Below are 26,561 nucleotides of genomic sequence, written 5' to 3'. Positions count from 1 at the left end.
GGTCTTTTGGGTGGTTGCTAGGCGGTTGCTAGGGTGTTTTGGGTGGTTGCTAGGGTGTTTTGGGTGGTTGCTAGGGTGTTCTGGGTGGTTGCTAGGCGGTTGCTAGGGTGTTCTGGGTGGTTACTAGGGTGTTCTGGGTGGTTGCTAGGCGGTTGCTAGGATATTTTGGGTGGTTGCTAGGGTCTTTTGGGTGGTTTATAGGCGGTTGCTAGGGTATTTTAGGTGGTTGCTAGGGTATTTTAGGTGGTTGCTAGGGTATTCTGGGTGGTTGCTAGGCGGTTGCTAGGGTATTTTGGGTGGTTGCTAGGGTCTTTTGGGTAGTTGCTAGGCGGTTTCTAAGATATTTTCGGTGGTTGCTAGGGTCTTTTGGGTGGTTGCTAGGCGGTTGCTAGGGTATTTTGGGTGGTTGCTAGGGTGTTCTGGGTGGTTGCTAGGCGGTTGCTAGGGTGTTCTGGGTGGTTACTAGGGTGTTCTGGGTGGTTGCTAGGCGGTTGCTAGGATATTTTGGGTGGTTGCTAGGGTCTTTTGGGTGGTTGATAGGCGGTTGCTAGGGTATTTTAGGTGGTTGCTAGGGTATTTTAGGTGGTTGATAGGGTATTCTGGGTGGTTGCTAGGCGGTTGCTAGGGCATTTTGGGTGGTTGCTAGGGTCTTTTGGGTAGTTGCTAGGCGGTTTCTAAGATATTTTCGGTGGTTGCTAGGGTCTTTTGGGTGGTTGCTAGGCGGTTGCTAGGGTATTTTGGGTGGTTGCTAGGGTGTTCTGGGTGGTTGCTAGGCGGTTGTAGGGTGTTCTGGGTGGTTACTAGGGTGTTCTGGGTGGTTGCTAGGCGGTTGCTAGGATATTTTGGGTGGTTGCTAGGGTCTTTTGGGTGGTTGATAGGCGGTTGCTAGGGTATTTTAGGTGGTTGCTAGGGTATTTTAGGTGGTTGATAGGGTATTCTGGGTGGTTGCTAGGCGGTTGCTAGGGTGTTCTGGGTGGTTGCTATGGTGTTGCTAGGCGGTTGCTAGGGTATTTTGGGTGGTTGTTAGGCGGTTGCTAGGGTGTTCTGGGTGGTTGCTATGGTGTTGCTAGGCGGTTGCTAAGGTATTCTGGGTGGTTGCTAGGCGGTTGCTAGGGTGTTCTGGGTGGTTGCTATGGTGTTGCTAGGCGGTTGCTAGGGTGTTCTGGGTTGTTGCTAGGCAGTTGCTAGGTGTTCTGGGTGGTTGCTAGGCAGTTGCTAGGGTGTTCTGGCTGTTTGCTAGGTGTTCTGGGTGGTTGCTAGGCAGTTGCTAGGTGTTCTGGGGGGTTGCTAGGCAGTTGCTAGGGTGTTCTGGGTGGTTGCTAGGGTATATTTGGTGGTTACTAGAGCATTTCTAGATGTTGCTAGGGTGTTCAAGATGGTTGCTAAGGTATTTTTGGTAGTTGCTATGGTGTTACTAGGTGGTTGGTAGTTGTCAAAGATGGTTACTATGGAGTTTTTATAGAGTTCTTAAAATCTTTAATAACGAGTGCCTTCAGTACGGCACTCGGCCTGCGGCCTCGTGCCTATGGCCGAATAGGCACAAGCATGGAGCAATATCGCAAGGCCACGAGTGTAATATTGCGTTAAAAAATACAAAAAAATGTAAAAAAAAATTTTTTTTGGTTTAGGGTGGTTGCTAGGGAGCTCTTAGTGGTTGCTAGGGTGCTGAAACTGGTTGCTAGGGTGTGGCTATGAAGATTTTAGGCCATTACTTATTGGTTGCTTGATAATATAAATCCTCTGAGGGAGAGAGAGAGGGAGAGACGCAGGGCTGTCAGGCCCTTTGGAGTCTGTGTGTGTGAAAACGGCAGTTTGGATTCAAATGTTTTTAGAACTCCCCAATGTAAGTCAATGGGAGTTTTTCCGAGTTTTGATCGTCATTTTTAGGAAAACCGTAAGTCCGATCAGTCTGAAAAGATATAGCAACTAACTTCAGATCAGTTTGAGTGTCTGAGCCGAGTTTGGAGTATGTAGAGTTAAAGCTCTAGGACGAGTTTGAGTCAACAGTTTTTAACAGAAGAATAATAATAACTAGAATGTACATTTCCTGAAGAAAATGTGAAGTGGTGCTTGCAGTGGCAAAACTCGCCACTCGGTTGCTAGGGTGTTGTACATGATTGCATACGAGCCAACAACCATGTCTGCATGATGTTGTGGAGCTGAAATATGGCTTCTATATGTTGCAATATGGTTGCTAGGTGGCTCTAAATGGTTGCTAGGGTGTGAATACACAGTTACCATGGTGATATTTACAGACTGTTTTACAACCGAAACTAATGAGCCAACCCCCATCTCTATACAATATTCTGATGCAGAGATGTAAGTCTTGTAAAATGGTTGCTAGGGTACTCTGTTTGGTTGCTATGGAGTTGCTTGGCAGCTGCTAATGATGAAACTGCAAAGGCTTTTTGTCAGTATGAATGATATAAACCAACTCCCATCTCTATACGATGTTCTGATGCAGAGATAAACGGTTGCTAGGGTACTCTGTTTGGTTGCTAGGGAGTAGCTTGGCAGCTGCCAATCATGAAACTCCAAAGGCTGCTTGTCAGTATGAATGATATAATCCAACTCCCATGCCTCTGTGACATACAGAATGGAAGATATCCCTCTTTGAATTTTGGTTGCTAGGGTACTCTATTTGGTTGCTAGGGAGTGGCTTGGGAGCTGTCAATAATGAAACTACAAAGGCTGCTTGTCAGTATGAATGATATAATCCAACTCCCATGCCTCTGTGACATACAGAATGGAAGATATCCCTCTTTGAATTTTGGTTGCTAGGGTACTCTATTTGGTTGCTAGGGAGTGGCTTGGCAGCTGGCAATCATGAAACTCCAAAGGCTGCTTGTCAGTATGAATGAAATAATCCAACTCCCATGCCTCTGTGACATACAGAATGGAAGATATCCCTCTTTGGATTTTGGTTGCTAGGGTACTCTGTTTGGTTGCTAGGGAGTGGCTTGTCAGCTGCCAATCATTAAACTCCAAAGGCTTCTTGTCACTATGAATGATATAAACCAACTCCCATGCCTCTGTGACATTCAGAATGGAAGATATCCCTCTTTGGATTTTGGTTGCTAGGGTACTCTGTTTGGTTGCTAGGGAGTGGCTTGTCAGCTGCCAATCATGAAACTCCAAAGGTTTCTTGTCACTATGAATGATATAAACCAACTCCCATGCCTCTGCGACATTCAGAATGGAAGATATGCCTCTTTGGATTTTGGTTGCTAGGGTACTCTGTTTGGTTGCTAGGGAGTGGCTTGTCAGCTGCCAATCATTAAAGTCCAAAGGCTTCTTGTCACTATGAATGATATAAACCAACTCCCATGCCTCTGTGACATTCAGAATGGAAGATATCCCTCTTTGGATTTTGGTTGCTAAGGTGCTCGACAATGGTTGCTAGGGAGGGGCTTGGAAGTGTTGAGGTGATTCATGATTGGCTGTTTGCTGCCCTGAGTCAACTGAGACCACCCGCATGTTTCTATGACAATTCAGTCTGGAGATATCTCTTTGAACTCTTTCAATGGAAGTCTATGGAACTTGTTGCTAAGGGGCTGTAAATGGTTGCTAGGGCGTGGCTTGATAGCTTCACAATGATCCTGAGAGACTGATTGGTCGTCTGAGTAAAATGAGCCCTCCCCCTTGTCTCTATGACACTGTGATCCAGAGCTACGTTCAATACAAAGTCCCTATGCAATTTACCATAGTAGGAAATGCATGTGTGTTTCACGGGACGTTCCTTCCCCATAGTAAGTCAATGGGGCAACTTTGGGCATCTCCTGCCCCCCAGGGGTGCAACTTTTACCCCATTGTGAGGTATGTTCTTACAGAGCCTGTCAGCCACTTCAAATGTGGCAAATCACACGTTTCTGCGAAATCCTCGCTCAGAGCTACGTGTGGTCAAAGTTCGTCGCAATGTTAAGTCAATGGGACTTTTTTGGCCGCTTTTTCGCCCCTGGGGCGAACACCGCACCCCCGATCGCTTATAAAAGTCATAGCACACCTCTCCTCAATGAGCCAGTCGATTTGACACCTCACTCAGGGGTCTGAGACAAACGGTGCGGGGCGAGTTACGCGCCAAACTTTGTCCAGAATAATAATAAAAAGAATAATAAGTATGAGCAATAACAATAGTGATGCCTTGCTTTCAGCAAGCACCACTAATAATAAGTATGAGCAATAACAATAGTGATGCCTTGCTTTCAGCAAGCACCACTAATAACTAGATGCGAAAGTTCGTCGAGACAAACTTTAAGTTGGCTTGAGAAAGTTTGGACCAGAAAGTTTTTTGGTAGGCGGTTGCTAGGGTATTCTGAGTGGTTGCTAGGCGGTTGCTAGGATATTTCTGGTGGTTGCTAGGGTCTTTTGGGTGGTTGCTAGGCGGTTGCTAGGGTGTTTTGGGTGGTTGCTAGGGTGTTCTGGGTGGTTGCTAGGCGGTTGCTAGGGTGTTCTGGGTGGTTGCTAGGCGGTTGCTAGGATATTTTGGGTGGTTGCTAGGGTCTTTTGGGTGGTTTATAGGCGGTTGCTAGGGTATTTTAGGTGGTTGCTAGGGTATTTTAGGTGGTTGCTAGGGTATTCTGGGTGGTTGCTAGGCGGTTGCTAGGGTATTTTGGGTGGTTGCTAGGGTCTTTTGGGTAGTTGCTAGGCGGTTTCTAAGATATTTTCGGTGGTTGCTAGGGTCTTTTGGGTGGTTGCTAGGCGGTTGCTAGGGTATTTTGGGTGGTTGCTAGGGTGTTCTGGGTGGTTGCTAGGCGGTTGTTAGGGTATTCTGGGTGGTTACTAGGGTGTTCTGGGTGGTTGCTAGGCGGTTGCTAGGATATTTTGGGTGGTTGCTAGGGTCTTTTGGGTGGTTGATAGGCGGTTGCTAGGGTATTTTAGGTGGTTGCTAGGGTATTTTAGGTGGTTGATAGGGTATTCTGGGTGGTTGCTAGGCGGTTGCTAGGGCATTTTGGGTGGTTGCTAGGGTCTTTTGGGTAGTTGCTAGGCGGTTTCTAAGATATTTTCGGTGGTTGCTAGGGTCTTTTGGGTGGTTGCTAGGCGGTTGCTAGGGTATTTTGGGTGGTTGCTAGGGTGTTCTGGGTGGTTGCTAGGCGGTTGTAGGGTGTTCTGGGTGGTTGCTAGGCGGTTGCTAGGATATTTTGGGTGGTTGCTAGGGTGTTCTGGGTGGTTGTTAGGCAGTTGCTAGGGTGTTCTGAGTGGTTGCTATGGTGTTGCTAGGCGGTTGCTAAGGTATTCTGGGTGGTTGCTAGGCGGTTGCTAGGGTGTTCTGGGTGGTTGCTATGGTGTTGCTAGGCGGTTGCTAGGGTATTTTGGGTGGTTGCTAGGCGGTTGCTAGGGTGTTCTGGGTGGTTGCTATGGTGTTGCTAGGCGGTTGCTAAGGTATTCTGGGTGGTTGCTAGGCGGTTGCTAGGGTGTTCTGGCAGGTTGCTATGGTGTTGCTAGGCGGTTGCTAGGGTGTTCTGGGTTGTTGCTAGGCAGTTGCTAGGTGTTCTGGGTGGTTGCTAGGCAGTTGCTAGGTGTTCTGGGGGGTTGCTAGGCAGTTGCTAGGGTGTTCTGGGTGGTTGCTAGGGTATATTTGGTGGTTACTAGAGCATTTCTAGATGTTGCTAGGGTGTTCAAGATGGTTGCTAAGGTATTTTTGGTAGTTGCTATGGTGTTACTAGGTGGTTGGTAGTTGTCAAAGATGGTTACTATGGAGTTTTTATAGAGTTCTTAAAATCTTTAATAACGAGTGCCTTCAGTACGGCACTCGGCCTGCGGCCTCGTGCCTATGGCCGAATAGGCACAAGCATGGAGCAATATCGCAAGGCCACGAGTGTAATATTGCGTTAAAAAATACCAAAAAATGTAAAAAAAAAATTTTTTTGGTTTAGGGTGGTTGCTAGGGAGCTCTTAGTGGTTGCTAGGGTGCTGAAACTGGTTGCTATGGTGTGGCTATGAAGATTTTAGGCCATTACTTATTGGTTGCTTGATAATATAAATCCTCTGAGGGAGAGAGAGAGGGAGAGACGCAGGGCTGTCAGGCCCTTTGGAGTCTGTGTGTGTGAAAACGGCAGTTTGGATTCAAATGTTTTTAGAACTCCCCAATGTAAGTCAATGGGAGTTTTTCCGAGTTTTGATCGTCATTTTTAGGAAAACCGTAAGTCCGATCAGTCTGAAAAGATATAGCAACTAACTTCAGATCAGTTTGAGTGTCTGAGCCGAGTTTGGAGTATGTAGAGTTAAAGCTCTAGGACGAGTTTGAGTCAACAGTTTTTAACAGAATAATAATAATAATAACTAGATGCGAAAGTTCGTCGAGACAAACTTTAAGTTGGCTTGAGAAAGTTTGGACCGGAAAGTTTTTTGCTAGGCGGTTGTTAGGATGTTATGGGTGGTCGCTATGGTGTTGCTAGGTGGTTGCTAAGGTATTCTGGGTGGTTGCTAGGCGGTTGCTAGGGTATTTTGGGTGGTTGCTAGGGTGTTTTGGGTGGTTGCTAGGCGGTTGCTAGGGTCTTTTGTGTGGTTGCTAGGCGGTTGCTAGGTGGTTGCTAGGGTGTTCTGGGTGGTTGCTAGGGTCTTTTGGGTGGTTGCTAGGGTCTTTTGGGTGGTTGCTAGGCGGTTGCTAGGGTGTTTTGGGTGGTTGCTAGGATATTTTGGGTGGTTGCTAGGGTCTTTTGGGTGGTTGCTAGGCAGTTGCTAGGGTATTTTGGGTGGTTGCTAGGGTGTTCTGGGTGGTTGCTAGGCAGTTGCTAGGGCGTTTTGGGTGGTTGCTAAGATATTTTGGGTGGTTGCTAGGGTCTTTTGGGTGGTTGCTAGGGTCTTTTGGGTGGTTGCTAGGCGGTTGCTAGGGTATTTTGGGTGGTTGCTAGGGTGTTCTGGGTGGTTGCTAGGCTGTTTTGGGTGGTTGCTAGGTGGTCTGGGTGATTGCTAGGCGGTTGCTAGGCGGTTGCTAGGGTATTTTGGGTGGTTGCTAGAGTGTTCTGGGTGGTTGTTAGGCAGTTGCTACGGTGTTCTGAGTGGTTGCTATGGTGTTGCTAGGGTGTCCTAAGGTATTTTGGGTGGTTTCTAGGGTGTTCTGGGTGGTTGCTATGGTGTTGCTAGGGTGTTCTAAGGTATTTTGGGTGGTTGCTAGGGTGTTCTGGGTGGTTGCTATGGTGTAGCTAGGGTGTTCTAAGGTATTTTGGGTGGTTGCTAGGGTGTTCTGAGTGGTTGCTATGGTGTTGCTAGGGTGTTCTAAGGTATTTTGGGTGGTTGCTAGGGTGTTCTGAGTGGTTGCTATGGTGTTGCTAGGGTGTTCTAAGGTATTTTGGGTGGTTGCTAGGGTGTTCTGAGTGGTTGCTATGGTGTTGCTATGGTGTTCTAAGGTATTTTGGGTGGTTGCTAGGGGGTTCTGGGTGGTTGCTATGGTGTTGCTAGGGTGTTCTAAGGTATTTTGGGTGGTTGCTAGGGTGTTCTGGGTGGTTGTTAGGCAGTTGCTAGGGTGTTCTGAGTGGTTGCTATGGTGTTGCTAGGGTGTTCTAAGGTATTTTGGGTGGTTGCTAGGGTGTTCTGGGTGGTTGCTAGGCGGTTGCTAGGGTGTTCTGGGTGGTTGCTATGGTATTGAGGGCGGTTGATATGGTGTTACTAGGTGGTTGGTAGTTGTCACAGATGGTTACTATGGAGTTTTTATAGAGTCCTTAGCATGATCTTGGTATGATTTAGCACTTAACTAATTGATATTAGCATGTAGCTATTCACTGCTAGCATGTGTAGCATGTTGGAAGTGCTGTTTGCTAGCATGAGTCAAAAGAGCCAAACCTCATCTCTATACGATGTTCTGATACAGAGATATAGGTCTTGCAAAACGGTTGCTAGGGTACTCAAGTTTGGTTGCTATGGAGTTGCTTGGGAGCTTGAAACTTTAAACTTAAAACGTTTAAAGTGGTTTGAAGTTTAAAGTAGTTTACGAGTTTTGAGTTTACAAGTTTAAATGAGTTTAGAGTTTAAGTTTAAATGAGTTTAGTGTGTGTGTGTGTGTGTGTGTGTGTGTGTTCACACACACACACACACACACACACACACACTCAGAGTTTATGAGTTTAGAGTTTTTAAGTGTATAAATTGATGAGTTTATAAGTGTTAGAGTTTTTGAGTTTAGAGTTTATAAGTTTTAAATGAGTTTAGAGTTTATAAGTTTTAATGAGTTTAGAGTTTATAAGTTTAAATGAGTTTAAGAGTTCAGAGTTTATTAATTTATGAGTTTAAGAGTTCATAAGTCTATGAATTCATGAGTTTATAAGTTAATTAGTTTATAAGTGTATGAGTTTAGAGTTCATTAGTTTAAATGAGTCTCATTGGCTAATATAGTATATAGAACGGCAGTTTGGTTTAGTCTTCAAGGTATTTTGATTTGAATTTTCGTCGGTTGGTGAGTTTGAATCTGGATTTGAATTTTTTAGAACTCCCCAATGTAAGTCAATGGGAGTTTTTCCGAGTTTTGATCGTCATTTTTAGGAAAACCGTAAGTCCGATCAGTCTGAAAAGATATAGCACACTAAGTCAGAACAGTTTGAGTGTCTGAGCCGAGTTTGGAGTATGTAGAGTTAAAGCTCTAGGAGGAGTTTGAGTCAGATTTTTTTCCGCTCAGAAGAATAATAATAACTAGAATGTACATTTCCTGAAGAAAATGTGAAGTGGTGCTTGCAGTGGCAAAACTCGCCACTCGGTTGCTAGGGTGTTGTACATGATTGCATACGAGCCAACAACCATGTCTGCATGATGTTGTGGAGCTGAAATATGGCTTCTATATGTTGCAATATGGTTGCTAGGTGGCTCTAAATGGTTGCTAGGGTGTGAATACACAGTTACCATGGTGATATTTACAGACTGTTTTACAACCGAAACTAATGAGCCAACCCCCATCTCTATACAATATTCTGATGCAGAGATGTAAGTCTTGTAAAATGGTTGCTAGGGTACTCTGTTTGGTTGCTATGGAGTTGCTTGGCAGCTGCTAATGATGAAACTGCAAAGGCTTTTTGTCAGTATGAATGATATAAACCAACTCCCATCTCTATACGATGTTCTGATGCAGAGATAAACGGTTGCTAGGGTACTCTGTTTGGTTGCTAGGGAGTAGCTTGGCAGCTGCCAATCATGAAACTCCAAAGGCTGCTTGTCAGTATGAATGATATAATCCAACTCCCATGCCTCTGTGACATACAGAATGGAAGATATCCCTCTTTGAATTTTGGTTGCTAGGGTACTCTATTTGGTTGCTAGGGAGTGGCTTGGGAGCTGTCAATAATGAAACTACAAAGGCTGCTTGTCAGTATGAATGATATAATCCAACTCCCATGCCTCTGTGACATACAGAATGGAAGATATCCCTCTTTGAATTTTGGTTGCTAGGGTACTCTATTTGGTTGCTAGGGAGTGGCTTGGCAGCTGGCAATCATGAAACTCCAAAGGCTGCTTGTCAGTATGAATGAAATAATCCAACTCCCATGCCTCTGTGACATACAGAATGGAAGATATCCCTCTTTGGATTTTGGTTGCTAGGGTACTCTGTTTGGTTGCTAGGGAGTGGCTTGTCAGCTGCCAATCATTAAACTCCAAAGGCTTCTTGTCACTATGAATGATATAAACCAACTCCCATGCCTCTGTGACATTCAGAATGGAAGATATCCCTCTTTGGATTTTGGTTGCTAGGGTACTCTGTTTGGTTGCTAGGGAGTGGCTTGTCAGCTGCCAATCATGAAACTCCAAAGGTTTCTTGTCACTATGAATGATATAAACCAACTCCCATGCCTCTGCGACATTCAGAATGGAAGATATGCCTCTTTGGATTTTGGTTGCTAGGGTACTCTGTTTGGTTGCTAGGGAGTGGCTTGTCAGCTGCCAATCATTAAAGTCCAAAGGCTTCTTGTCACTATGAATGATATAAACCAACTCCCATGCCTCTGTGACATTCAGAATGGAAGATATCCCTCTTTGGATTTTGGTTGCTAAGGTGCTCGACAATGGTTGCTAGGGAGGGGCTTGGAAGTGTTGAGGTGATTCATGATTGGCTGTTTGCTGCCCTGAGTCAACTGAGACCACCCGCATGTTTCTATGACAATTCAGTCTGGAGATATCTCTTTGAACTCTTTCAATGGAAGTCTATGGAACTTGTTGCTAAGGGGCTGTAAATGGTTGCTAGGGCGTGGCTTGATAGCTTCACAATGATCCTGAGAGACTGATTGGTCGTCTGAGTAAAATGAGCCCTCCCCCTTGTCTCTATGACACTGTGATCCAGAGCTACGTTCAATACAAAGTCCCTATGCAATTTACCATAGTAGGAAATGCATGTGTGTTTCACGGGACGTTCCTTCCCCATAGTAAGTCAATGGGGCAACTTTGGGCATCTCCTGCCCCCCAGGGGTGCAACTTTTACCCCATTGTGAGGTATGTTCTTACAGAGCCTGTCAGCCACTTCAAATGTGGCAAATCACACGTTTCTGCGAAATCCTCGCTCAGAGCTACGTGTGGTCAAAGTTCGTCGCAATGTTAAGTCAATGGGACTTTTTTGGCCGCTTTTTCGCCCCTGGGGCGAACACCGCACCCCCGATCGCTTATAAAAGTCATAGCACACCTCTCCTCAATGAGCCAGTCGATTTGACACCTCACTCAGGGGTCTGAGACAAACGGTGCGGGGCGAGTTACGCGCCAAACTTTGTCCAGAATAATAATAAAAAGAATAATAAGTATGAGCAATAACAATAGTGATGCCTTGCTTTCAGCAAGCACCACTAATAATAAGTTTAAGTACAATATCAGTATGTTGGCTCTCTCAAGCCAACTTAATAAGTTTAAATAGGATTTCAATATGTTGGCTCTCTCAAGCCAACTTAACTAGAATGTACATTTCCTGAAGAAAATGTGAAGTGGTGCTTGCAGTGGCAAAACTCGCCACTCGGTTGCTAGGGTGTTGTACATGATTGCATACGAGCCAACAACCATGTCTGCATGATGTTGTGGAGCTGAAATATGGCTTCTATATGTTGCAATATGGTTGCTAGGTGGCTCTAAATGGTTGCTAGGGTGTGAATACACAGTTACCATGGTGATATTTACAGACTGTTTTACAACCGAAACTAATGAGCCAACCCCCATCTCTATACAATATTCTGATGCAGAGATGTAAGTCTTGTAAAATGGTTGCTAGGGTACTCTGTTTGGTTGCTATGGAGTTGCTTGGCAGCTGCTAATGATGAAACTGCAAAGGCTTTTTGTCAGTATGAATGATATAAACCAACTCCCATCTCTATACGATGTTCTGATGCAGAGATAAACGGTTGCTAGGGTACTCTGTTTGGTTGCTAGGGAGTAGCTTGGCAGCTGCCAATCATGAAACTCCAAAGGCTGCTTGTCAGTATGAATGATATAATCCAACTCCCATGCCTCTGTGACATACAGAATGGAAGATATCCCTCTTTGAATTTTGGTTGCTAGGGTACTCTATTTGGTTGCTAGGGAGTGGCTTGGGAGCTGTCAATAATGAAACTACAAAGGCTGCTTGTCAGTATGAATGATATAATCCAACTCCCATGCCTCTGTGACATACAGAATGGAAGATATCCCTCTTTGAATTTTGGTTGCTAGGGTACTCTATTTGGTTGCTAGGGAGTGGCTTGGCAGCTGGCAATCATGAAACTCCAAAGGCTGCTTGTCAGTATGAATGAAATAATCCAACTCCCATGCCTCTGTGACATACAGAATGGAAGATATCCCTCTTTGGATTTTGGTTGCTAGGGTACTCTGTTTGGTTGCTAGGGAGTGGCTTGTCAGCTGCCAATCATTAAACTCCAAAGGCTTCTTGTCACTATGAATGATATAAACCAACTCCCATGCCTCTGTGACATTCAGAATGGAAGATATCCCTCTTTGGATTTTGGTTGCTAGGGTACTCTGTTTGGTTGCTAGGGAGTGGCTTGTCAGCTGCCAATCATGAAACTCCAAAGGTTTCTTGTCACTATGAATGATATAAACCAACTCCCATGCCTCTGCGACATTCAGAATGGAAGATATGCCTCTTTGGATTTTGGTTGCTAGGGTACTCTGTTTGGTTGCTAGGGAGTGGCTTGTCAGCTGCCAATCATTAAAGTCCAAAGGCTTCTTGTCACTATGAATGATATAAACCAACTCCCATGCCTCTGTGACATTCAGAATGGAAGATATCCCTCTTTGGATTTTGGTTGCTAAGGTGCTCGACAATGGTTGCTAGGGAGGGGCTTGGAAGTGTTGAGGTGATTCATGATTGGCTGTTTGCTGCCCTGAGTCAACTGAGACCACCCGCATGTTTCTATGACAATTCAGTCTGGAGATATCTCTTTGAACTCTTTCAATGGAAGTCTATGGAACTTGTTGCTAAGGGGCTGTAAATGGTTGCTAGGGCGTGGCTTGATAGCTTCACAATGATCCTGAGAGACTGATTGGTCGTCTGAGTAAAATGAGCCCTCCCCCTTGTCTCTATGACACTGTGATCCAGAGCTACGTTCAATACAAAGTCCCTATGCAATTTACCATAGTAGGAAATGCATGTGTGTTTCACGGGACGTTCCTTCCCCATAGTAAGTCAATGGGGCAACTTTGGGCATCTCCTGCCCCCCAGGGGTGCAACTTTTACCCCATTGTGAGGTATGTTCTTACAGAGCCTGTCAGCCACTTCAAATGTGGCAAATCACACGTTTCTGCGAAATCCTCGCTCAGAGCTACGTGTGGTCAAAGTTCGTCGCAATGTTAAGTCAATGGGACTTTTTTGGCCGCTTTTTCGCCCCTGGGGCGAACACCGCACCCCCGATCGCTTATAAAAGTCATAGCACACCTCTCCTCAATGAGCCAGTCGATTTGACACCTCACTCAGGGGTCTGAGACAAACGGTGCGGGGCGAGTTACGCGCCAAACTTTGTCCAGAATAATAATAAAAAGAACTAGAATGTACATTTCCTGAAGAAAATGTGAAGTGGTGCTTGCAGTGGCAAAACTCGCCACTCGGTTGCTAGGGTGTTGTACATGATTGCATACGAGCCAACAACCATGTCTGCATGATGTTGTGGAGCTGAAATATGGCTTCTATATGTTGCAATATGGTTGCTAGGTGGCTCTAAATGGTTGCTAGGGTGTGAATACACAGTTACCATGGTGATATTTACAGACTGTTTTACAACCGAAACTAATGAGCCAACCCCCATCTCTATACAATATTCTGATGCAGAGATGTAAGTCTTGTAAAATGGTTGCTAGGGTACTCTGTTTGGTTGCTATGGAGTTGCTTGGCAGCTGCTAATGATGAAACTGCAAAGGCTTTTTGTCAGTATGAATGATATAAACCAACTCCCATCTCTATACGATGTTCTGATGCAGAGATAAACGGTTGCTAGGGTACTCTGTTTGGTTGCTAGGGAGTAGCTTGGCAGCTGCCAATCATGAAACTCCAAAGGCTGCTTGTCAGTATGAATGATATAATCCAACTCCCATGCCTCTGTGACATACAGAATGGAAGATATCCCTCTTTGAATTTTGGTTGCTAGGGTACTCTATTTGGTTGCTAGGGAGTGGCTTGGGAGCTGTCAATAATGAAACTACAAAGGCTGCTTGTCAGTATGAATGATATAATCCAACTCCCATGCCTCTGTGACATACAGAATGGAAGATATCCCTCTTTGAATTTTGGTTGCTAGGGTACTCTATTTGGTTGCTAGGGAGTGGCTTGGCAGCTGGCAATCATGAAACTCCAAAGGCTGCTTGTCAGTATGAATGAAATAATCCAACTCCCATGCCTCTGTGACATACAGAATGGAAGATATCCCTCTTTGGATTTTGGTTGCTAGGGTACTCTGTTTGGTTGCTAGGGAGTGGCTTGTCAGCTGCCAATCATTAAACTCCAAAGGCTTCTTGTCACTATGAATGATATAAACCAACTCCCATGCCTCTGTGACATTCAGAATGGAAGATATCCCTCTTTGGATTTTGGTTGCTAGGGTACTCTGTTTGGTTGCTAGGGAGTGGCTTGTCAGCTGCCAATCATGAAACTCCAAAGGTTTCTTGTCACTATGAATGATATAAACCAACTCCCATGCCTCTGCGACATTCAGAATGGAAGATATGCCTCTTTGGATTTTGGTTGCTAGGGTACTCTGTTTGGTTGCTAGGGAGTGGCTTGTCAGCTGCCAATCATTAAAGTCCAAAGGCTTCTTGTCACTATGAATGATATAAACCAACTCCCATGCCTCTGTGACATTCAGAATGGAAGATATCCCTCTTTGGATTTTGGTTGCTAAGGTGCTCGACAATGGTTGCTAGGGAGGGGCTTGGAAGTGTTGAGGTGATTCATGATTGGCTGTTTGCTGCCCTGAGTCAACTGAGACCACCCGCATGTTTCTATGACAATTCAGTCTGGAGATATCTCTTTGAACTCTTTCAATGGAAGTCTATGGAACTTGTTGCTAAGGGGCTGTAAATGGTTGCTAGGGCGTGGCTTGATAGCTTCACAATGATCCTGAGAGACTGATTGGTCGTCTGAGTAAAATGAGCCCTCCCCCTTGTCTCTATGACACTGTGATCCAGAGCTACGTTCAATACAAAGTCCCTATGCAATTTACCATAGTAGGAAATGCATGTGTGTTTCACGGGACGTTCCTTCCCCATAGTAAGTCAATGGGGCAACTTTGGGCATCTCCTGCCCCCCAGGGGTGCAACTTTTACCCCATTGTGAGGTATGTTCTTACAGAGCCTGTCAGCCACTTCAAATGTGGCAAATCACACGTTTCTGCGAAATCCTCGCTCAGAGCTACGTGTGGTCAAAGTTCGTCGCAATGTTAAGTCAATGGGACTTTTTTGGCCGCTTTTTCGCCCCTGGGGCGAACACCGCACCCCCGATCGCTTATAAAAGTCATAGCACACCTCTCCTCAATGAGCCAGTCGATTTGACACCTCACTCAGGGGTCTGAGACAAACGGTGCGGGGCGAGTTACGCGCCAAACTTTGTCCAGAATAATAATAAAAAGAATAATAAGTATGAGCAATAACAATAGTGATGCCTTGCTTTCAGCAAGCACCACTAATAATAAGTATGAGCAATAACAATAGTGATGCCTTGCTTTCAGCAAGCACCACTAATAATAAGTTTAAATAGGATTTCAATATGTTGGCTCTCTCAAGCCAACTTAATAAGTTTAAGTACAATATCACTAAGTTGGCTCTCTCAAGCCAACTTAATTATGAGCTTATTGACGATTTTTTTTTTATAATTCTTGACAAAATTAGAATATATTAATTATTATTTTTTAGTTATTTTTTGGGTGGGCCTGTTGAAAAGTGGGTGGGCCTAGGCCCGTCAGGCCCACCCATGACGCCGTGCCTGCTACCAGCTGATAGGGCTCTCTGTATGTTTACAGCATTAGGTGAGATTTTATTTTTTCTTCAGAAAAATTAACTCCTATCTTGTGTAGCCTACCTAATATTTATCCAAATGAGTCAATATTAAATCAAATCACAAGAATTTAATTTAATTGAAATTTGTGTCAAGCAATAATAATAAAAATATAGCTGCGAGCAGCGATTGCGGGCCCAAGCCGGTGGCACCGCCAACCTGGTGCCTTTAGTTACACTAAAGGCACCGGGGTGGCGGTGTCACCGGCTTGGGCCCTCCATCGCTGCTCGCAGCTATATTTATATATATATATATATATATATATATATATATATATATATATATATACACATATATACTGTATATATATATATATATAAATGTTATATATATATATATATATATATATATATATATATATATATATATATATATATATATCAGACAAGTAATATTCTCTGTCTTGTCACTTTAAAATATATATATAAAATTCAGAGGCCGATTTTGCAAATAAATCCACATTCAAACCAAAATATCTGACTTCCTGTTGGTCGGAGCTAATGACTGTAAATTAGAAAGTTGTCCGGCTCGATGAGCCCAATATATGTACTGATTTTTGTAACTGTGGGTAAAAGTAACCCCCCCATTTTGTCAAAAGCATTTTGAAAGTGACACACTTCCTGCTACCAGTTGGTGGCGCTATAACTTTGACTCACAATAGTTACATCCATCTGATCGGCCTCTTACCACGAACACACTGCTGAAGTTTCATCAAGATCAGTTAATGTGTGCAGAAGTTATACCACTTCGTGTTTCTCTTTTCTCGCCATAAATTCGTGTCCTCGCCACGGCCAAACCGTTCGAGATATCAAAAATCCGTCCGCAATTTATCATCCTCAATGTCTTGACTTCATGCTGACCGAGTTTGGTGGCGATTGGATGAATTCTCTAGGATGAGTACATCAAATTCCACAGCATGCGTTTTTCAAACAACCCATAATAGCCGACTTCCTGTTGGGCGGAGCTAATAACTTAGAGTGCGGAAGTTGTTCGGCCCGATGAGATCTATATGTGTACCGAGTTTCATATTAATTCATGCAAGCGTGTTTGATATATGGACCAAGTTTTTAGACCGTGTCCAAGGGGGCACTGTTGAGCCCCCCTGCCACACCCGGGTACCAGCTTCAGCCCGGCCCTGATGACCGTGGGTTCTGACCTGTGTGGAAAGTTTCAAGAGTTTTTGAGCACGTTAAGGGCCCCAAAAGCCCCTGAAACCTTGAAGAACAAAGATTAAATGGAATAGACAAATCCCCCCAACCCCCCCCCCCCCCCCCACACACACACACACACACACACACAGAGAGAGAGAGAAAATTCTCCAGAAAATCCACATTCAAACCAAAATATCTGACTTCCTGTGGGTCTGAGGTAATGACTGTAAATAAGAAAGGTGTCCTGCTTGATGAGAACAATACACCTACCAAGTTTTGTGATTCTAGGTGTCTATTTTTGACTAAAGGTGGCGCTACTGAGCCATTCCACCACGCCCATTTCTGAAACTTTGCACATGTCTACTGTATAATAAATGTGATGTGTCTGTCGAGTTTCATGCATTTTCAAGCATGTGAAGAGTCTCAAAAGCATCCGAAAGCATTTTGAAAGTGACACATTCCTGTTGCCAGTTGGTGGCGCTATAACTTTGACTCACAAAGGTCACATCCATGTGATCGGCCTCTTACAACGAACACACTGCTGAAGTTTCAGCAAGATCAGATAATGTATGCAGAAGTTATAACACACTTCCTGTGTCCCATTATTCGCCATAAATTCGTTTCCTCGCCACGGCCAAACCGTTCGAGATATCAAAAATCTGTTCGCAAGAATTCATCCTCAATGTCTTGACTTCATTCACACCGAGTTTGGCGGCGATCGGATGAATTCCCTAGGAGGAGTATTTCACATTCCATTGTAACCGACTTCCTGTTGGGCTTTTGTAAAACTTAGAGCACGAAAGTTGTTCGGCCCGATGAGATCTATATGTGTACTGAGTTTCATATTATTACATGCAAGCGTGTTTGATATATGGACCAAGATTTCGGACCCCATTCCAGGGGGCGCTGTCGAGCCCCCCTGCCACGCCCGGGTACCAGCTTCAGTCCGGCCCTGATGGCCGCGGGTTCTGACCTGTGTGCAAAGTTTCAAGAGTTTTTGAGCATGTTAAGGGCCCCAAAAGTGGCAAAAAGGCAAAAAAAAAAAAAAAAAATATATAAAAAATAATCCTTACGAAAACAATAGGGCCTTCGCCCTTTCAGGGCTTGGGCCCTAATAATCCTTACGAAAACAATAGGGCCTTCGCCCTTTCAGGGCTTGGGCCCTAATAATCCTTATGAAAACAATAGGGCCTTCGCCCTTTCAGGGCTTGGGCCCTAAAAATAATCCTTACGAAAACAATAGGGCCTTCGCCCTTTCAGGGCTTGGGCCCTAAAAACGTAGCTTACCAGAAATTGTACCATGTAAACATTGTAACATGTTGTCACTAAACCTAATAAAATTCAGTTTAGTTACTAAAATGTTTTGCCAGTCACAACAATAGCCTACACTTATGACAATAATCATAAGGCAAAGTTGAAAAAATTATTTTTTGGCAAAGTTGCACATCAACCTCTACAGTGGACTCTTGTGCAGCATCCTATACATTGCCACCAAGTGGCAAGCCGTTGTGTGTCGATTTTTCCCCCCTCCAAACCAAGATGGCCAATGGTCAGTCAGAAATGCCAAGTTGCTCCGGAATATCCACCCATTCCTTCTATCCTATGAGCCTCTTGTAGGTAAAAAAAAATATATATATATATATATAAAAAATATAAATATAAATATTGCAGCATCAAGCAATATCTAATGAGTCATATCACAGTTAAATTTTCCAAGTTTTGATTTTAGATTGGGAGAAAATTCTGATAAATCAACTGTCCACTAGTGGACCTCATGCATCAATGGCTATATTTCAGCTTCAATTCATACTTATACTGTGAATGTTGTTTTTGAAAATACTTAATCTGCAGTAACTTTTTTTGACTGTAAATAAATGTATTTGTATTATTAGAATGTAATTTTAATTTACATCAAAAAAGTAATTTGATTACATAATGTATGTGACTTGTAATGCATTACTTGTTAGATCAAAATGCACATAACTTGTAATTAATTACTTTACTTGTTAGATCAAAAAGTAATTTGATTACGTAATGTACGTTACTTGTAATGCGTTTCTTTACTTGTAACATCACCAAGTAATCTGATTACGTTATGCACATTACTTGTAATTAATTACTTTACTTGTTAGATCAAAAAGTAATCTGATTTCATAATGTACGTTACTTGTAATGCGTTTCTTTACTTGTAACATCACAAAGTAATCTGATTACGTTATGCACATTACTTGTAATTAATTACTTTACTTGTTAGATCAAAAAGTAATCTGATTATGTAACACGTTACTTGTAATACATTACTCGTAACATTTAAAAAAATATATGATTAATGCACGTTACTTGTAACGCATTACTTTACTCGTAACATCAAAAAAGTAATCTGATTGCATTATGTATGTTACTTGTAATGCGTTATCCCCAACACTGATCATTTCAGATGAGATTGAAAAAAACGTATCGCTAGGTTTTCTCAGAGGAGGGCTATGCTAGAAATGTGTTCATCTTGAACATAATCAGAATTATCAGCTAATAAGGATAAACTGACATACTCTGGTACACTGGTGGGAGCATCTGAGTGGTTTCCACAGTTGTACCTTGACAGGCTGTAGAGATCTCTGATGGAATCACATCCTCATGTTCTGATATCAAAGATACGCCAAGTTCAACTTGTATGAAGTTCAATTGCCTTTGCAATATTTCGCATTTATATTTTTTGTATATATTTTATAGTTTTCACATACACATACAAATACACACACTATATCTGTTTGATTATTATATTATATTTAATACAGTATCTCTTCAGTTTAAACCATAAACACATGCTGTCCACTCAAGTGGACATATGAAAATCTCTTTGAAAAATCTGTTTAAAAAAAAAAAAGAATAAAAAATCAAATCTTGTTTTTCCTGACTGAGGTTATCATAAATCATGCATGAAAGGGTTAATATCCTAATGATTTTTGGCATAAAAGAAAAATCGATAATTTTGACCCATACAATGTATTGTTGGCTATTGCCACAAATATACCAGAGCGACTTATGACTGGTTTTGTGATCCAGGGTCACATATAGCCTTAATTTTGGGTTTAATTTTGAGTAAACATATAGCCTGACTGCTTTTAGCATTGACACTGAATTTAAAGAATGCTAATTAGATATAGTATGTATAATCAAAATAATATAATTTAGGATAAACGAGTATCACACACACAGGAAGATGAAAAAAAACCCCACATCTTGTCCAATTGAGGGGTGTTACTGGTCTCACTTCACAATGTCTGTGGTTTCTGGTTGAACAAATAGGTGTTTTAAACAGAGTGGCACCAAAGATCTTCAGCAAACCAGGGGAGAGTTTAATAGCGTTCAGTCGACTCTTTTGGCATACAAGATGCTGCGAAGTATCATCCTGGTCGCCCTGCTGATATCCTCAGGTAAAATCAGATCACAGATCAGTAGTTATCTTTATCAATCTATTCATCTGTCTTTCGTGTGCCTAGCTGAACAGTGTATACCAGTTTGTTGCAGTTTACGTTTATTTATGGACATTTGTAATGCTGGTCATGCTAAAACCAGCTCGAATGTGCCCATAATGTACATATTTTTTAATCTAATTTTCTGTCTGTTTAACAAGTAGGCTATATTAAGTGCCCACATATTGTCTTCTAGGTTTAGTATGTGTTAAATTTAACATGCTTTTTTCCCCTCACAGTTTGTGCTTTTCAATGGGAAATGCACAAAGAAGAGTCTAATGGAAATGAAATAGAAGAAGGCTCTGTGAGTTTGTGTGTCATTTTGTGTTCATTTGTACATGCTTTCACCAGATTATTGTTTATCAGTAGTGGTCAAAAATGTATATTCATAGAAACTTCCTTGACCTTTTAAGACCCTTTCAGTTATTTTTCAAGATTTTTTTGAGAGTTTTCCATGATTGCGTTAATAGCAAAAAACTGAAAATTAACTAATTTAGCTGAATGATAATTTTACACATTTCATCAAAATTCACAACTTATCTTAAAACTACATGAAAAACTACATGATCTATTTATGATGATGATGAAGATGGTATTTTGCAACTACCTATAAAATGGCCAATCAAGCACAGTGTATACCTATATATATTTCAATAAGAGGTCACATCTTTGCCATATATTGAAATTAAATGTTTGCACTTCATTTCGATGGTCCACTTTAGACATTCAACTAACTATAATTAACTTTGCAACTACAACATCAACAAACTCTCATCAGAGTATTTGTAGAGTGTTAGGTTAGGTGTTAGGGTGCGTGTTAGTAGAAAAAGTTGACAGTTTCAAAATTACTTCTAGTAAATGTCTGTAGGGAAACATCCGAATAAAAAGTTAGCAGATATTAAGCAGACAGTCTACTAATACTCTAACTGTTAGCTGACATGTAGTTGTGAAATTAGTTGCAAGTTAAACTCCAAAAGTGTTTGCAAGATGCAAAGAAGCTTCACAGATGTCAAGCTAGTCATGTTAGATTTGAACTTCTAGGTTCAAACTGTCATATTTAAACTACTGACTCTAAAATCCTGTATATTGTCTTGTTAGGGTGGTAATCAAACAGAACAACTCCCTGGAATGTGCTGGGCTTGCAAGTGGGCCATGAAGAAGTTGAAAAGACAGATCTCCAACGGCGCAACTCCGGTTGGTACAAGTACTCTTTTATATGATTTCATAAAAAGATGATGTTATTCAAATACAGAAACTACAACATTAGAGAGTACTAAAAGATTACCGGCTTAGAGTGTGCTTGTCACTTCCCCTACAGGACGAAATTAAAAAGAAGCTGTCGATGGTCTGTGATGAGATCGGGTTCCTGAAGTCACTGTGTAGGAAGTTTGTGGCGAAGTACACAGACACTCTGGTCGAAGAACTTTCAACTACTGACGATGCCAGAACAATCTGTGCTAACATTGGTGTTTGCAAGAAATAGGCATGGAGAAATGTATTAAATTGTGCAAAAATTTCAATTCTATCATCAATTACGCACACTCATGCCGTTTCAAGACTTTTGTTCATCTTTGAAACACAAATCTGAGAGATTTCTGTCCCTTCATTGTTTGAGCATCCGTTTACCATATGTGACTTCTCTATGTTCATATGCGAATAAAAGCCAATATTTAATCTGTTCATCATATCATCTCTTCAGAAGACTCAATTCGTATGGATTTCTTCAATCTCTTCACAGTTCTGGGTTAACAGACTTTCTCTCAGGACAGGAATCTCTCAGATTTGTGTTCCGAATATGAACAAAAGTCTTATGGGTTTGGATGACATGAGAGAGAGTAAATGATGACTGAATTTTCATTTTTTGGGTGAACTATAACTTTAATGGTCTATTAGATTCAAAGTTTAAAATCATATGTTCGCTGATAAATTGAAGACATGCACAAAGTAATTTCTGTTTGCTTCCGAGTATTTGCTTTAGCTGGAAGAGGTGATGAAACTGCTGTGAACTAGAGTTAATAGTGTGATTATTGTGGTTTTGTATGTCACAGTTTTTTGCATACTTGTCACATACACCCAGCTTTACTTTAGCACACCACTGTTTTTGTTTCTGCAATCAACTGGAAAATAAATGTGTGAAAAGCATTCATGGTTTGTGATGTCTTTGGAAATTACAAACAGAGCATGCTTGAATTTGTATTTTATTGGTCCATTAGCACCACACCACATACATTGATGTCTCACGCCCATTTCAAACTCATAATTTCTTGAATTTCGCAAACTAACCACCAATAAAGACAATTTGCAGAAAGACTAAATGGAATAAAATGGGTTTGAGTCACAAGTATAAACAAACATACGTGTCCATACAAATAGTTACAATAAAAAAAATACATAATATTTCATACATGCTACAATTAGACAATATTTACAGACGAAAGTTTTCAAACATTCACCCAGTTAACTTTGTGCATAAACAATACTTAGCAGAGGTTATATTTAGACTAATGCAGTTCACTGCGAGGCTGCAGTGACGCTCAGCATGCATTTGGAGTCGCGAGAGAAGACATGCACAGGTTCTGTTCTCCGTCTCCAGCTCTGCTGCAGTGCATCCTGGTCCAGCTTATTTAGACTCTGGGAGCACAAACGCAGGTCTCGGATGTGATCAGAGAGACCGTCCAAACAAACATCACCCAGTGGTCCTGACACCTGACAGCCTGTCGTGAAGAACCAACTTTAAAAGTTAGAGGACACTTACTGTAAAGCACACAATAAATTAGATTGCGACTAACTACGCAACCCTAAGTATGATTGACTTGAAAATTGGCATGCTGTGTCTCTGTCAAAGGTGCCAAGACCACCTTTGAGGTAATTTGCGTATCCCAAAGATAGCTATAGCAGGGCCATTTAGAAAATAGGCGTGGCCAAGTCTAACCAAAAGCCTATCATTCCTAAACGAAAGCATAAAAAGCAGCATGCAAACTTTTATGGAGATCGGCCCATAGGTGGGGCTATAGCTGTTAAAAAGCTGTATTTCTATGGCAAATCACATGAAATGACTGAAAATGGCCATCTTTCTGCCTGATTTGCATAGAACTTCATGAAATTTGGTGTGCACATGCGTCACATGATTCTAAATAAGCATGGAAACGTTTATGGACATCGGGCCACAGCTGGCGCTTTAACTGTTACAAAGGAGAAAAAGTAAACTGCCTGTACTGGCTATAAATGGTCTTTTCCATCTATGATCTAAGTGATTACATGCTTGCTAAATAAAACATTTGCTTAAAGGCCTTAAAGTGCTTGAACCCCATTAATTGCTGCTTGCAGCTATATTTTTATAATTAAAGTTTTATGTTAAATGTTCGCCGGTTACCGGCTCCTCCTCCCTTTGTGAACGAACTTTGATACATTATGCCTCCGAGCAGACAAAATAATGGCAATAAAACCTGAATAGCCCTAAAAAGCACCTGGGGAAAAGAAAATACCTTGAAGGTTGAGATGGGTCAAAGGTCGCTGGGCCTCCATTAGGGCGTTAAGGAGACTTTGAAGACCGGCTGAGGTCACTGAAGGGTTGGCAGACAGGTCTAAAGACACCAGGGAAGGACAAACAGGAAGACACCTAAAAACAACCAATGATCATTATTGAAAATATATTATAAATATGTAACATTTACAATAATAATAATTATTATTATTGTAAAGGGGCTGAAAACTGAAATAAGGATATAAATGATGCATTGACATTTTGGTACAGTAATAGAAGAGTTGAAATATTCACCTAGCGAGCAAGAGGACGCTGTGGTCCGTAAGGCCATTTCCAGCCAGATTTAAGTGTGTGAGTGGACAGTCACCCTGGAAGCCAAAAACAAACATTTAGTCAATATTATTTACATAGCTATACAATGTTACAGGAAGATAGTGAAGTGAAATACCAATACCAATACAAAATACTCAATTTGTTCCAAACCTATATTAATTTATTTCTTCTGCTGAACACAAAAGAAGATATTTTGAAGAATATAGGTAACCTAACAGTTGATGGACCCCATTGACTTCCATAGTATGTGTAAAAAATACTATGCCCATCAACCATTTGCTGTTTCTTCAAAATATCTTTAATTTTTGGGTTAATTATCCCTTTAACATCCAACTTGTCCCTCTGTTCCAACTGTATTTGGTCTAAAATGGATTAATTTAATGATTATTTGTAGCTTAAAAAGTTTATTAAATTACATCAGTTTAACCCATAGACTGTAAAAAATGGGTTTAACCCAGTATTTATTGTCCAGTTATTTATGTATGTGGATTTGTGCATGTTTTTTTTTTTTTTACAATGTTTAGAATGAAGACGGCATATTTGACAGCGTTAAATCGGTCTTAAATGCCATTAAATACAGTTTTGGATGCAAATGCGATTCATCTATAGCGTAATTTCGACTCTTTTGGCTTGCCATAAAAGAAGACAGGGTCTCAAACAAACGTGACACACTTGAAAAGCTGCAAAATGCGGCGTAATGGTCAAAGATGTCCATCTAGCGCATTATTTACATAGAAAAACTACTAAAAAGCAGCAAAGCTTACTGTAAATAGCGCGGAGTAATAGTGTCATCTCCATAAGAACTTTATGATTAGCCTTCTTACGCCAGCTGTTCAGACCTCGTACGCGCTCATTAGAGGTGGGAATCTTCAGTCACCTCACGATCCGATCCGATCCGATTCCGATTCTGGGAGTCACGATCCGATTCCAGAACGATTCTTTATCTCTAGATATCTATTTAGCTGCATTCACGCTCGGATCTCTTTTTAAATACAAGTAGTAATGTGGTTTGTCCTCACAGTTTAATCCCTTAAGACATAACTTGCTGTGTTCACGTTCATTTTGCACAAGTATATTAAACCACTTACACGGAGTCGCACAGCCGCATGCGCGAGCAGTCAACACAAAGCGCGCATCAGCATTTGAAACTGAAAGCAGCCTTCTGTTAGCGAGGTTCATATTTTAAATATATAAGTCCACTGCATTCCAAACCACATAAACGATGACTTCGTAGAGCATTTTTAAGGAGAATATCGACGCGCGAGACAGCACACTTCAAGTGTAACATCAAACATGCGCGTCTCTCACAGCGCATCCTGTACAATGAAGCCTGTGAATGTCCTTATAATTCGTTTCAACCTTTCTGAACTTTATTAAATATTATTTTACTGAAGGTACGTGTGTGGGGAATTGTTAGCAAGCAGAATACGGGTGTTTCTAAAGCAAACTCTGCGTCATCGCACATCTGGTTATAAACTAAGCTCAGAATCGATTCTGAAATTCTCAGAATCGATCCAGAATCGTTGGAGAGAGAATCGCGATGCATTGATGGATCGATTTTTTCTCCCACCACTAGCGCTCATACCATTAATCTTCATTCTTTGTTCACACATAGCATCATACCAGGAATATACTGTAATGTTACAACTTCTCATACTTACTGGTAAATTGTCAGAACCGATTTAATGGTATTTTTGAAAAGGGTCCTGTTCACACTCGATCTCTTAATGGTAATTTATCAGTAAAGACACTATGTGTGAAAAGGGCTATTATTATCAATGTTGAAAAAGATTGAGCTGCTTAGTATTTGTGGAAACCTTTATACATTTTTGAAAAACTTTGGACAAGGAGTCAGTGTACCTGTGTAAGGAGTTTAGTAAAGATCTCCATGGCAGGCTGGTCGGATGGACCTCTACAGACCGCAGAAAGCTGAAGGTGCGTTAGAAACTGCATCGGTAAAGTCTTCAACACAAGCTCAAAACCAGTGGAGCCCAGTGCATTATGGGAGAGGCACACCGACCGCATATTCCCGGTGTCTGGAGAGCACAATACAGCATTACAGAAACAACATAAAACTACTTTGCTTTCATTTGGTTGTCAAACAGAGGTCTAACCACTTCAGATCAGATGTTTCTGACAGTGCACTTACTGGCCATGGCATTGGCTAATAGGAGACGGTGTTGCTGGAGGAAACGTGCAGAGAGGCCACAGGCTTGCAGGGAAAGAGTGGAGAGCAGGGGACAAGCGGACAGAAGACTTGCTAGTGCTTGTGCCCAGCCATCACCCAGAGGATTCATGCTTAAATTCAACTCCTCTAGACACTACAGAGACAAAAATGTGATTGGAAAAAGAGAGTGAAAATGAATAAATAAAAAGAAATTTATGAAAAACCAAAACTATGCATCAATGTATGTATCAATACCCTAATGGATGCACTTTATTTTGACAGCCCACTTCAGACATTCTACTAACTACAAGTAACTTTGCAACTACATGTCAACTAGCTCGCATTAATTTGCTACTACAAGTCACTAACTCTCATTGGAGTATTAGTAGACTGTTAGGTTAGGTGTTAGTAGAATAAGTTGAATTGTAGTTGCAAAGTCACTTATAGTCAGTAGAATGTCTTTTGGGGAGCATCAAAGTAAAGCATTAGCAGATATTAAGCAGACAATTTACTACTACTC

At 41.8% G+C, this 26,561-nt stretch overlaps 2 protein-coding genes across 2 annotated transcripts in view; one reads left to right on the top strand and one right to left on the bottom strand.

Annotated features, from left to right (window-relative positions):
• Nucleotides 1-19,858: 19,858 nt before the first annotated feature.
• On the top strand, nt 19,859-22,199 carry LOC311071814 (uncharacterized protein). The gene is made up of 4 exons (XM_084096359.1): nt 19,859-20,018; nt 20,297-20,361; nt 21,156-21,251; nt 21,376-22,199. Exons 1-4 carry the CDS (start codon nt 19,976-19,978, stop codon nt 21,538-21,540), a joined length of 369 nt encoding a protein of 122 aa, XP_083952485.1. The 5' UTR covers nt 19,859-19,975; the 3' UTR covers nt 21,541-22,199.
• A 39-nt stretch (nt 22,200-22,238) lies between these two features.
• tonsl (tonsoku-like, DNA repair protein) overlaps nt 22,239-26,561 on the bottom strand; it is a 29,013-nt gene continuing 24,690 nt past the window's right edge. The window contains exons 24-28 of the mRNA XM_084096358.1: nt 26,024-26,195; nt 25,735-25,910; nt 23,836-23,909; nt 23,543-23,676; nt 22,239-22,771 (exon numbers count right to left, since the gene is read on the bottom strand). Coding sequence (XP_083952484.1) covers nt 22,569-22,771; nt 23,543-23,676; nt 23,836-23,909; nt 25,735-25,910; nt 26,024-26,195 — 759 coding nt within the window. The 3' untranslated portion in view covers nt 22,239-22,568. The remainder of the gene's footprint in view (nt 22,772-23,542; nt 23,677-23,835; nt 23,910-25,734; nt 25,911-26,023; nt 26,196-26,561) is intronic.

The sequence above is a fragment of the Abramis brama genome (genome assembly GCF_963993115.1).
Source record: "Abramis brama genome assembly, chromosome: 21".
In the NCBI taxonomy this organism is placed as follows: domain Eukaryota; kingdom Metazoa; phylum Chordata; class Actinopteri; order Cypriniformes; family Leuciscidae; genus Abramis; species Abramis brama.
The sequence above is the reverse complement of the archived record's forward strand: the minus strand, read 5'-3'. Positions and strand labels throughout refer to the sequence as shown.

What these genes read in the sequence shown, in the direction of transcription:
- LOC311071814 (XM_084096359.1), top strand. Translation starts at nt 19,976, where the DNA reads ATGCTGCGAAGTATCATCCTGGTCGCCCTGCTGATATCCTCAG. An exon ending in CGCCCTGCTGATATCCTCAG is followed by an intron (nt 20,019 to 20,296) that starts GTAAAATCAGAT and finishes TTCCCCTCACAG; the next exon opens with TTTGTGCTTTTCAATGGGAA. An exon ending in ATGAAATAGAAGAAGGCTCT is followed by an intron (nt 20,362 to 21,155) that starts GTGAGTTTGTGT and finishes TTGTCTTGTTAG; the next exon opens with GGTGGTAATCAAACAGAACA.